This window comes from Polistes dominula, unplaced genomic scaffold, assembly GCF_049000335.1.
Source record: "Polistes dominula isolate Pdom_NZ unplaced genomic scaffold, Pdom_raw_medaka contig_12, whole genome shotgun sequence".
NCBI classification, from domain to species: domain Eukaryota; kingdom Metazoa; phylum Arthropoda; class Insecta; order Hymenoptera; family Vespidae; genus Polistes; species Polistes dominula.
This window is the reverse complement of record NW_028301116.1, coordinates 4,708,478-4,721,910: the sequence shown is the minus strand read 5'-3', so window position 1 is coordinate 4,721,910 and position 13,433 is coordinate 4,708,478. Positions and strand designations below refer to the sequence as shown.

The 13,433-nt window shown below is 35.3% G+C and overlaps 1 protein-coding gene and 1 long non-coding RNA gene across 2 annotated transcripts in view; one reads left to right on the top strand and one right to left on the bottom strand.

Moving 5' to 3' along the window:
• Window positions 1-3,409: 3,409 nt before the first annotated feature.
• The window catches only part of LOC107068751 (uncharacterized), a 15,900-nt gene continuing 5,876 nt past the window's right edge, over window positions 3,410-13,433 (top strand). Inside the window, exons 1-2 of the mRNA XM_015325467.2 lie at window positions 3,410-3,832; window positions 5,397-5,590. Coding sequence (XP_015180953.1) covers window positions 3,475-3,832; window positions 5,397-5,590 — 552 coding nt within the window. The 5' untranslated portion in view covers window positions 3,410-3,474. The remainder of the gene's footprint in view (window positions 3,833-5,396; window positions 5,591-13,433) is intronic.
• LOC149031080 (uncharacterized) lies at window positions 3,745-4,469 on the bottom strand. The gene is made up of 3 exons (XR_016178095.1): window positions 4,182-4,469; window positions 4,008-4,090; window positions 3,745-3,873 (listed from the first exon to the last, which is right to left on the bottom strand). It is a non-coding gene; the product is annotated as an uncharacterized LOC149031080 (long non-coding RNA).

Below are 13,433 nucleotides of genomic sequence, written 5' to 3'. Positions count from 1 at the left end.
TTCGTATTATTATGCAACGCATTTTTTTTATTACGATTTTACTTTCATTCGATAAAAATACGTTGAATAAATATTTATGGTAAGTCGTTCAACTATTCGCGATATTATCTACTGAAAATTTTGATTAATTACTTTTCCATCTGTCGGTAAAATAGTGTTCTGGTAATGTGTTTGTACACATCGATATATTATAAACAATGTCGGTAAGAGCATATCCGTCGGTAACTAATAATTATTCGAAAGATAATGTAGATTAGAAAATTATGCTATTATTAATTTTCAAAAGTGTTCATTTTCTACATATTTATAATACAGATAACGTACGAATAGTAAGAATGAAAAAATAATTAAAAATTGATTCGCGAATTATGTTTGTATTAAATCTTTACTGATTTTCAAAAACTATTCTTCATATTTTCATCTCGAAGGAAAATATCAATCAGTGGGGTAGAAGAAAAATGATATTCGAAGGGTGTACGAATCACTAACCAATATTTAATCAACTTTACAAGGGAATATTATTCTCTGGACAAATCAAGGACATATGTAGGAATTGTCAAGGGGTTGCTCTACCCATACATATATATGTATTTATATACGTATACATAAACGGTGACAAGAATGTACTCTTACCCCCTCTTGTTTTTGTACAGATCTTGCACGCGTAACCAGCTATATTTATACATTGGCGTATTTTATTAAATATCACTTGTTTATAATATACAGTAAATATTTACATATATCAAGTGTTGCATTAAATATATTATTCACTTTAATTCAACTATTATAAACAAGTGATTACAATAAAATATTGTTCGAAATATTATTATAATCGAGAAAGATAAAACTTATGAAAAGTGAATGCAATAAATTATTATTATAAATATTAAAAATTTTTAATTATTTCTCAATGTTTAATATAGGAAAAATGTAAATCACTTTAGTAGAAAAACCATTTTTTATGGCTTTTTATTATTAAATTACACATATAGGAATATACGCCAATGGATAGATTCTGCAACGATGTATGGCAACGTGTCGCACACGTTCCGTGAACTCGGAAACCCCTTGGGATAGGATTCAGGAAAAAGAGGGTAGAATGATTCTCAACTGTCGTGAGAACAAGTGGAATACAAGTGTCGCACAGGTTCCTAGTCTCGACCTAAATAAAATAGTCTAGTATAGACAACAGTAGAAAGAATTTTCCATATCACGGCTGCACGTATAAGTTGACATAACTTTGACAAAATATTCTTTTCAAATATTTTTTCTAATGAAAATATACGAAAAAAAACAAGTCATTTTAGACATTGTATACCAATAAATAAGATTTTTTAAAATGAATTAAAACAAATAAGTGTTATAATAAAATTCTTTGGTAAAATAACGTTGAATATAATCAAAATGAATTTGGTATTTAAAAAGGATAATAAAATGGCGATCGTATTTACCAAACGCAAAAGTTGCCGACGGTAGCCGTTTCGTATCTATAAAAGCAATATTTAGTCGTTTGAAAAGCATCATCGGGTTTATAAATACATTAAAAGTTTCTATTTTATGATATTTTTTTTTAAAATATATAACTACTTTCCTCTCTCTCTCTCTCTCTCTCTCCGATGCTAATTCAAATGTTTATTTCAACGAATATATTGATTAACGTGTATTTTGTATCGCAGAGAGAAGAAGTCGCGACGCAAGCTTGGAGATCCCAACAATGAGGAAGGAAAATATTGATAATCTACAATTCGAATAAATGATACAGTTTGGTTATATGAATTTTAATCGAGAGCCGATTTGCAATTGTGCAGGAGAATAAACACATCGTATGTAGATTACGATACCTTGATTTGGTGCTACGCTTTGGTCGGAAAAATCCATGATCAAAAATGTATGAAATAAAACTCGGACAACAAATGAACGTCATGATGGGGATGATTGGTCGGGTGACGAAAGGTAGTTGAGCGTAAGGAAGTAAAAAAAAAAATAAATAAATAAATCAAGAAAAAAGAAAAAAGGAAAAGAAAATATATATATATATATATATATATATATATATAGCAAAGAAAATGAAACTTGTACCGATTGGTCCATAGTAGAACGATTCTATAGGTCGAAATAAAGAAAGAAGGAAAGAAAGAGTGAGTAGAAAATGTACAAGTCGGACGTTATGCGGTCTTTCGAATTGATCGAAAAATCAGGAGCACAGGAAGGCATCATCGAATGATAACGTTTTCTCTCTCTCTCTCTCTGCTTTTTTTCCTTCTCTTATCCGTATGGTAGTCTCGCAGGATGTGACGGAGGATGGCGATGGTAGTGGTAGTGGATATGGTTATGGTGGTGGTGTTGTTGGTGATGGTGGGGGATGTAGCTGGAGAGGACGGTAACTAAGGGGCGTGTTTGGGAAGGTTGAGGGTTGTTCTGGGGATGGTTGGGAGGATGAACGAATGAGAATGCTCGAAAGGTAGGTCCGAGGCCGGTGACCTTGCCAACGGTGTGTCGAAGATAGGGGTGAACCCGCCCCTAGCGCAGCCCCTCCGTCGTTTATCGAATTAAGCTTATCATTTGATTTTGAGGAGACCCACCAGTCAGTCGTCTCGGACGCTCTTAAACGGGCCGAAAAACTTCCTCCTATCCGTGCTATAATCGCAATAATTTGATATCGTTGATCCGATTACGCGTCATAACTTGGCGTCGAAGAGGAGAGAGAAGAGAGGAGAGGAGAGGTGAGGTGAGGTGAAAGGCAAGGAGAGAAAGAGAAGAGAAGTCCGTTTTGCGCTCGTCGAAGCTAACATCGAAGCCAAGATCGTTCTCCAGCCGTTAGCCCACGGCCTTATACGATATCGTCTTAACCGACGACTTATCCGATGTGAAAGCCACGCGCTTTGATATTTCGTAGACATTGCTTAGTGAAGGGGGGTCGGATAATCGGTCGGTCGGTTGGTTGGTTGGTCGGTCGGTCGGTCGGTCGGTTGGTTAGATCTGAAGTACCGGGGAAAAAGGAGAAGGGTCTTTTCTCATCCCACCTGGTTCTGCAATTTATGTTCGACATCGTCCTTGCCGTCGTCATCTTTGCCGTCGCAGGAGCGCGCCCGCGCCGAAAGGCGCGCTCCCTTCGAGCACATCTTTGAGTTCACGACTTTTCCCGCGCAATCTAAATAACAATCTTCTTGTCCAAAGGCCGTATACGTTACGTGATATATACACATTTTAAGTAATCGTAAATGTTCACAGTGTGAAAATAATACCCGTGATTTACTGGATCGATCCTCCTTAACGATCGATCAGAATTTTTAAAAAGTAGAATGGGAGAAGAAAGGGTTTCATTTCCTTTCAAGGATTGAAGAAGAAAGTGGTGCTCGTTCGAACGATTATTCTTCTGTCTTCTTATCGGAACGAGAGAAAAAGAGATAGAGCTGAAAATAAAGAACAGTGTGATTATAATCGGATAAAAAGGAGAGAAAATATAAAATAATAATGGATTACTCGTATTTGAATCAAGCTGCGGCTGCCGCGGCCGCCGGTTTCGAAGCGTCCAGTTGCGCGTTAGCCGCGAGCGAGATGCAATGCGGTTATGGGGATTTGAGCTCGTGTTCGCAAATGAGCCAAGCGGCGTATCGGTACACGGCAGCAAGGGCCGCCGGATACTCGACGAATGCCGGTTCGGCCAGCGGAGGGGGAAGTGCGGGTCCACTCGGGGCCCATCATGCCTCACATCCTCATGCTCATCCACATCATGGGGCCCATGCGACTCCGTGCTCCGTAATGGCTGCTAGATCGCAGGATGTTCATCGACACGCTGCCTCCATCTTTCCTTCCGCTATCAATCTCCAAGGTGAGTTGAAATCTCTTTAGTTTCTTTTTAATCTCGAGTATCTTAAAAAACGAATAGAACGATTTCATTCTCTTGTTATCGCTTCTGAAGAAGTTATTTATATTTTCTTTATTTTATAACACTGTTAAAAATGCAAATATTATGTTAGAGGACATGATCGAAATGTAGTACTTACTATATGTGAATGACATGTTTTTCTAGTACTCCGAATATTTGTTATTCTCGAAGTAGAAGATCCTCTTTCTCTCTCTCTGACATCTGTCGTGGAATAATACTGGGTTGAAGATCGCTAAAATCAACTAGGGACTATAGAGAGATATAAGTATGTGTGTATATAGAAAGATCTTACCCGTTGCCTTATCGAATATAATAGATAAATACACATTGTAGGTTTTTCTCGAATGAATATTTCAAATATAGAGAAAAGGACAAAATTTTTTTAAACACTTGCCGTAAAGATGAATAAAGGTAATAAAAATAATAGCCGATTCTTGTTTGTTCCTTCTTTCTTTCTTTCTTTTCTTCTCTCGTTCGTTCTTTCCCGCTACTTATTACTACGTTCTACGAAATTCTCTCGTTTGAATGACTTATAAATGCAAGGTGGGCGTGTGTGCAGCCCTTTACGCCATGTATACCCTAAAACCGGTACTTCTCCCAGAAGCGGCGACAAGATGGCACTGAAAATCAATGGACATCTCTCTTTCCCTCTCTCTCCTCCCTACTTCGGTCACTCATTGCTATGGTTACGTCCCTCCTAGTCACCCTCAGCAAATTTTACAGTGTTCCTCGACGTCGTGGTCTTTGGAATTCATCGAGAGAGAGAAAGAAAGAGAAAAAGAGAGAGAGACAGTATATATTAAGTCAACCATGTAAAATCGTTCCATCTTGAAATGTTACGCGTCAAGTATATTCAATGCTTTTTTATATCAAAAACTTTTTCTTTCTTTCTTTATTCTAGAATAAACTTTATCAGAAATAATTCTTTGATATACCTAAAGTTCCCAGAATGAAACATATTAAATATACAAACGTTCGTAACTTTTCGTTTAATGATCTCTCTCTCTCTTTCTACGATTTAGGAAATGAGTTATTTCATTCGAATTAAAAAAACCAAAATTAGTTAACACGATGAAGAATTGATTTATTCTTTTGTTTTTTTGGTAAGAACAAAGTTTCTCTTTGGAATATATGCAAATTTGAGTTTCAATAATCTTACGTCTGGTGTAGGAGCGTAACCATCTGCTACTTTAAGTAGTACGAACCTGGCTGTAGTCAGACACCGTTTTACATTACCATCGCTTGTTCTCTCATTTTCTTTTTCCTTTCTCCCCTATATCTACTTACACCTATGTATCTTCGAACAAATTTCTTGGACGATACGCAGACGTACAGGGTATAATAAAAGTTTGCTCGTAATTGCGTTAATAGAAAAAAATTGTTTAAAATAAAAAAATAAAAAGGCGGAATAGTTGAGCGTACAAAAACGATTTTTCTAAAAAAAAAACAATAAATCAGATATTCCGAACAGACGATTGTAAAAGATCATTTTCATTTTGAATTTTAGGAGGATTAGGATACAAACCGTATACGGGACACGACGGTCTTGCGGAAAAACGGAAACAACGGCGCATACGGACGACGTTTACGTCAGCTCAACTTAAAGAATTGGAGCGTGCCTTTCAAGAAACTCACTATCCGGATATTTACACCAGAGAAGAGATAGCTATGAAAATAGATTTAACGGAAGCCAGAGTACAGGTGAGTGAAATAACGCCAAGGAGGATGTTTTCAAATGATTTATCAAAAATCATCGACTAAATTTAACGTTTTTGACGTTAAACCAACGTAGAACGTTTTTTTCCTTCTTCTTCTTCTTCCTGTTTATTTATTCGTTGTCTCTTTTTTTCAAATTCGAATTAAAGAATATGAAATATGATAAGAACAGAATCTTCTCTCGTCTTTTGTTTTATTCCCTACGCTATCTTGCGTGTACCTAAACGTCCTCGAAAAGAATGGATTGATGAGGTTAAGAAAGTTGTCGGGGATGGAAAGAAGAGGGGTGGCAGGCGTATCGTGTAATGTAATTACAAGTTCCATTTTCGTTTTCACGGTCATCCATAGCCGTGATCTGATGGATTATACTGCCTAATGCTCTTGACGTATTATCGTAAAGTTCTTGTAAAGAAAGAGAACGAGAGAGTGAGAGAGAGGAATAAAGATAAAGAACGCGCGCACGTGTGTCTGTGTGTGAGAGAGAGTGAGACTGTGTGTGTGTTACACTGGAAGAGAGAGAGAGAGAGAGAGAGAGAGAGAGAGAGAGAGAGAGAGAGGGATGGATTTAGAGATTATTCTCTAGGATACAAGGGTAGCTCGAAATCTTATCCGATACGAAATTTACGATGTAACAAAGGTATATAACGGCAGAAGGTTTCCGAAACTTTCATCTTCTCCTGTCAAATTATCACGTTCGAGAAACAAGATCGAAGCTCGAATCACCGCGGAGATACATAAATCAATGTTGTAGACGGTTTGCATGGAAAATTGTCGATCAAATTTACAACGCCAAAAAGAGAGTTCTTATTTTTCTTCTTATTCTCTTCTTCTTCTTTATTTAATAGAAATTTGATTAGGATTTTTTCGATATCGTTCAACGAAGTTACATTTATCATTTTCTATCTTAGATCGAATTTATTATGTGATAATATTTAATTTGTTTGAATTCTCGTGATTTTTGTTTTATTTTCTTTTTTTTTTCTTTAGAAAATAGCAGAATCAAATATCGTAGAAATTATTAATTTTTATTATACACATTTTTCCTTCAATTTATTTTCACAAATGTTTGATAGATATTGGATAACAATTTTATACACATACGAACCACAAACACAAATACTTGGTTGTCTTTAATTTTATTAATTTTTTTTCTATTGAATGTAAACGAGGTTACTTTTTCTATCTTATTTTTTTTCTTTTTTTTTTTTTTAGAAATAAATAAAGAAAGGTCAGGTCGCGAAAATCATTGATGTTCATCTTTTTTCATTCCATTTTTTTTCGCAAATGTTAAACAGCAATTAAAAAATATTAAATAAGAATTTTTTTACAAACTCAAATACACGAATACATTGTCTTTCGTTAATTGAATAATTTTTTTTTCTATTGAATTTATATAGGTAGCACAGTGTAATGATATCCCAATAATAACAGTAGCATCGGTGAGATTGTAAAAAATATTGATTCCATTTTCGTCTGTACTCATCCTACTGATAATTTTGGTGTCGTTTACCTTTCGATTTAATAATATCAGTCACAAGATATCTATCTACGATCTTAGAAACTCGAGAGACGTTTCCACGAATAGCAACGTCTCTTCGAAGAACGGCTTGCGCGATTGGTACCATATCTGAAAATTGCGTAATTATCTAGTCTAATTTCGTCATAACGAAGATGGAGGAAAAATCATATAATCTACGATCAAGCGTGTTATATCAATCAGCTGGAATAGAGGGGTAGAGGGTAGGGAAGAAATCATTTTCACGGATAATTATGGCTTTTCGTAAATCGAGGTCGAGTAGTTACTTGAATTAATTACAATTATCTTTAATCTAAGTAATAATCTAAAAATAATAATAACCTTCTAAAAGTATGCGTATCATTCGATAACGTGTGAGAATTTAATTAATTACATTCCTTCCTATTTCATAATTTTAAAGTTCATTAAAATCTTATCTATCTCGTGTTAAAGGATAAGTTTTTTTTTTCTTTTTTACGATGATATTTAATCAAAATCAAAATGGAGATAATCATACGAAGAATATTTAAACGATCGTATGTTTTTTTACGAAGGAAAAATACAATTAATTATATTCGATCGATATTTAAGATAAATAGAAAAAAAAGAAAGAAAGGAAAAGGATATAGGTATATATCCTTTTATTGAAAAAAATTGTCGTTTCGACGAATTACTACGGATGATCACGTAGCCGATAAAGAACGAAGAAAACGGGCATGCGCGTGGCAATATGGCAAACGTTCGCCAATCAATGTACGCTATTTCTCGACCGTTTCTGATTGGTAGGAAGCAGGTCTATGATGTTTTATATTGCGATCGAATATGCAAAGTTTAGAACAACCTTCGAACTATGTAAAATACAAATTGTTAAATCTTAAACGTTATGTTACCCATTAGCATCGATGTGTATACGTTTTTATATTCGAGTCAAAAAAATGATACAAAAACCCCTTTCCCTCCTCATACCCCATCTCAAATCAAAGAACAAAAACAAATAATTTCAATTGAACGAAAGTTTCTCTTTCGAGAACCGAACTATAAACATATTTAGCGTATTAATTCGCACGTTAGAGTCGAGGTCTACATTCTAAAGCCGCATAATAATTAAATGCGAGGTTACTATCAATTCTCTAGCAGTTTGCGGTCAGACGGGACGACCGCTACGTTTCCATCGTCCGCCAAGACGAGGGTTAACTTGTTAAGTTTCCTTTACTTTACTCGATATTTAGTTACAGTTTAGATAATCGAAAGAGTTTGAAAGAAAGAAAAATACTGAGTTCAAAACCCTTTCTATTTTTGTCCTATGAAAGCGTTTATATTAATTTTTATAATATATTAATAGCATACTCCATTCACGGAATATGTTTAAGCTTAGACTTCGTTATAAAGCATCGTTCGTATTCCTATAAACAACATACATATATGATACACGATTATTTATTTAAAAATCAATCTAAATAAGCGAAATTAATGTAACCAAATAACTGCAATACTTTTTGTCGCATATGAAAGAGACAAATGTTTCTTTTATTAAATTCTTTTTAGCCTAAAAACAATAAAGGTAGTAAATCTAAGAATCACTTTTAGTTCTTACTTTTTCTTTGTCCTTAGGATCAAACAATTCCAACATTTCTTAGAAGTCTCTTTGTCTGATCAAGATTAACCTCAGTGAGTTTTCCAGGTTGGCTGTGTGGCTCACTGTGTTCGATAAAACAACCCTCCTTGAGTTCCCAATTCACCCTAAAGCTTTCTCTCTCATTCTCTTTCTTCCCTTTCTGTCTCTGACTGTCTGCCTGTCTTTCTATCGGTATCCACGTGCCGCCTACCCTTTACCCCTTCTCTCAGTCAACCTCTTAGAGAGACCATTCGACGGCCACGATTGGTCCCTAACCTCTTGGCCGTTTTGGCCACTTCTACTTACGAGTACTACTCTCTCCAATGTTTGAGACGTTTTCCTTATGTCTCACAGCAGACACATGGATTCTCTTGTTCTTATTTGTCTGTGTCTTTTTTTCCTTTCCTGCCTGCGCGCGCGTTAGCCTTTTCTTTCTTTATTTATTCCTTTATGTGTTACCTAAGTATGTCTAGTACTCTGGTGTGTGAGTGCGCGCGCGCGTTTGTGCACGTGTAGGTGTCACAGTGTGTTCTAATTGAAAAATCTTTCTTTCTTTCTTTAATGTCGTTTTCTATGACGGTAACTGTCTTTCCTAGAATTTCTCTTAGAATCCACTAATCTTTTTCTTTCTTTCTTTTTTTTCCATTTTGTTAAATACCTTATTCCAGACTTTAGCCAACACTAGGGAAAGGGAGGTTTGTTATTTTCGAAAGGATTGAAAAGTGTTCTAGCAAATATGAACTTAACTAACGTAATCCTGAAATATTTTCACGAATTAAATGGTTGGAATATGGTTTATAATCAATCTACGATTTTCTCAATTCAACTAAAAGAAAATAATAAGAAAAGATTTTCCTTTTCCTGTAAGATGCTTACACGGAAATTCTATTATGGGGCTGGATATAGCCGAGTCACGTTGCGGCTATTGATAGTAACTCGAAGATAATATTCCATATTAAATACTCGCTTGTGGAAATATCTGAAAAATTCCCAAGTGTGCTAAGAGATTTAACGTATTAAAAATCTATCAAGACAATAATTAAGTTTGACGTTGTCTCTCAAGATTATATAAAAAATATATATATACCTGTATAAATACATGTTTATATAAACGTGCATACAGTTAATACAGTTAACCGTACAAAAGCTTTCTCTTTAGATTTTTTTATTAGATCAATGTATGATAGCAAAACAATCCGAGTAAACGAGTGTAGAATTTTATTAGCCGATTTAATTAACATTATGCAATCATCCTTACTGAAAATATCTTCTTGAGATATTCTTTTTTTGTTTTTTTCACAGCCTTCCGAAAAAAACTCCTTTTTATACTCTAAGTAAATAAATAATTATTAATTATGATTTTTTATTTTTTTTTTTATCAAAGAACAATATATTCGATGGTGAATATGAAGTTGATATAAAGGTATATAACTGTTACTAGAAGATTGCTAATAAATTAACTGATGCAGAGAGAGAATGTATGTGTGACACAAAGAGAGAGAGAGAGAGAGAGAGAGAGTGAGACGACATCCCCTCTCTCGTTTTACACAGATATATTATGCAGAGCTGTTCTAATGGAATCGTAATTCGTCGAGAACGACTTGTGAGTCAGAAGTAGCGGAACGTGTCGGCACGTGACTGACAGCGTGTGGTCAATGGGATACGGTGTCGTGGTGTAACATGGAGATAATATCATTTTCAACTGCCGAGATGTATGATTAATTTTATTCAATTGGATAAATACATGTAGATAATCAAATCCGTTTATCCAGTTTTGTTGTTGTTTTTACAAAAGTATCAAAACGATTAGATCAATTAACTTATCAACGTGTCGTTTGAAAATAATTGAAAATATCGAATAAATGATATTGATGTTAAAAATCAGATTAAATCGAGTTTCAATGATTGGTTATGGTTTAAGTATTTGAAATATAAAAAAGAAAAATAATGTAAAAGAGTTTGAAGTCAAACGTTTTGGCTATCCGACGGGATAGCCTGAAGTGTGTTTGAAATATTTAGCGAGTTTCTTTATCCCGATGGGATATAGGAATCGTCTACGAAAAGAAGGAAGGAAGGAAGGAAGTAAGTCGAATCGAGAGAGAAAAAGTTCGAGACAACGTTTGCGACGTGAAGGGATAGGAAAGGCAGGTGACAAAGAGAGACAGAGATAGACACCGGGAAAGAGAGCAAGAAAAGATAGTTGGGTTGGTGGGTTGCTTGCTAGCTACTAGCAAGTAGAAGTAGGAGTATAGATGTATGACTATATATATATATATATATATGTATGTATGTATGTTTGTATGTGTGTGTGTATATGTGTGTGTATATGTGTGTGTTTGTGTGTTTGTAAGAGAAAGAGAAAGAGGAAGCTGCCGGTTGGAAATGGAAGAAGGGACCACCCGAGGAGTTGGAGTCGAGGGGTTGGTTCGATGGGATGAAATGGGGAAAGCACTCACCCTGCTTGCCTGTCTGGTGCCACTGCAAGGAATGGTTGATACACAAGGGGCCCATGCCGGCGTATACCCTGGTAATTGCAAGTCCTATGTAGATCCACTTACAGTGATTAAAAACCGTCCTGCGGAGCATATACCAAGGACATAGTACCAGGAACTATTGGATTCGGATGTATCAGGGTGTAACAGACCTGGGAATGCCTCTGTCTTTTCTCTTTCCTATCTCTGCATATATACATTTGCGTATGTGTTTATTTTGCCAATCGTATGTTTTTCAGATGTTCTCTATTTTTAATAATAATTTTTATGACGGTCAAACAAAAATAAATAAATCGAATTAATAGGAAATTTTGTTGATCTAAACATTTTATCAATTGTAATCGAACTATTTCGTTTAATTGTAATTAGTTAAAGTGATGAAAATTGGTCTTTGGTAAATCGGAATCAAGTGGTTCCCATTAACTTGACAACTGATCTTATAGGGAACCGAGGAAATGTATACACTTAGTTTGATATTGATGTGTCAGTTTGCGGGGTTCCCTTTTATTCTTGCTCATTGATTGAAGCAACAATTTTAGGAACGGGAGATATATCAATCGAGAGTATAAATCTTCATTTGAGAATGAAACTTATTGGAGTAGAGCAAGGGTACTTTGTATAGATCAGTTAGGTAGATTTTTTTTTGTTCAATATAAGAACGATATGATAATTTTGCTTCATATTTGTTTGATATACTCATCTCTTAAAATGATTTGAATTATTAATTTTCTATCCTTGATTCTGACGTCATTTGAAATTAAAAAAAAAAAATTTATCCTCACGATTGAGCAAATGCGAATGAAAGAAAAGCTTCTAGTGTATTAAACAACTATAATTTACTCATTGTAAGTATGACCAAGGTTAACCAATCGAGTGTAGAAAAGTCTAATAGAGCGAAAAAAAAATCACGACTCCGTTTATATGTGTGTGTGTGTTCTGATGTTAAGCCGACGGACAAAGCACGGTAGGAATCGTGTTTGCCACATCTCCGCACATTGTCTAGCCTAGCATACCAATAGAAAAGGGGTGAATAAGGGTAATAGTAGAAAGGGTGAAAGTACAAGTGTAAATGTGTCCCCTGCCCCCTAATCCATCCTCATCTTTCAATCTGGCATGCAAAGGTGTCTTTACATCGTAAATACGTTAATAAATATATGCATACGTAAATACGTGTGTCTTTATCACAAGACAAAAAAGGAAAAAAGAGAGTGTGCGAGAAAGATGAGAATAAGGAGAAAAAAAATGAGGGTTGGTTACATAAACTAAGAGGTGCAAGAAAGAAGATGGGGATTCTCCGAGTGACTGGTCTGAATAAAAAGTGATGAAATATTTATCTAGAACGAGATGAACATCTGTCTCGGTAGAGGCTTGTTACATTTTATTTAACTAAGAGTATATTTATTTAACATTAACGCCGTCGCGTAGATTCCCCAGGCGCTTACCACCGTCGTTGATTCGGTAAATAGTGGCACACATGTCACACAGGACTTCTCAAAACGTCCTAGGCTAACAATAAGCCGGGCTACTAAACTATCTCATTTTTGATCACACTTCCTCAAACTTTTTATTTATCCGTTTGAATTATATTATATAATATATAAGGATATTGAAACGTGAAAAATATTATTTTCTTTTTATGATAAAATAAAAATTTATTGAAAAAGTAAAAAAAATTGGAAAAAAGTGATAAAGTTACTCTCATATTTCATTCCTCCTACGAATAAGCTATACCACCCCCTTATCAACGCCATCGGGCTAACACCAGTATGACAGTGGTAGTATCAGCAGCGGTAAAAGCGGCACAAGCGGCACAGTAGCTGATAAAAATCCAATAGCTGTGTTTGCCGTCCGGAAAGGGCAATCACGTTCATCATGGTGTTCCGTGCCTCTTCCTCCGTGAATCCTTCCTCACCCTCCTACGTTCTCTCTATCTCTCTCGTCTCTGGAAATTCTAGGGGGTTGAATCCACGTGAGGAAGCAGCACAACTAGCGTATATATACATATATATATATATATATATATATATATATATATATATATATGTACATTTATATATATATAGATATATATATACACAACTAAAGGTAGGGGTAGGTTTTTGGGGAGGGTGGGTGGTAGCTCCTCTGCCGGTCAAACAAATGCTAAAGCAAATAAATCCCCTGCTTTAACATGCAGGTCGGCACCGCTTTCCGTTTGTTTTATTC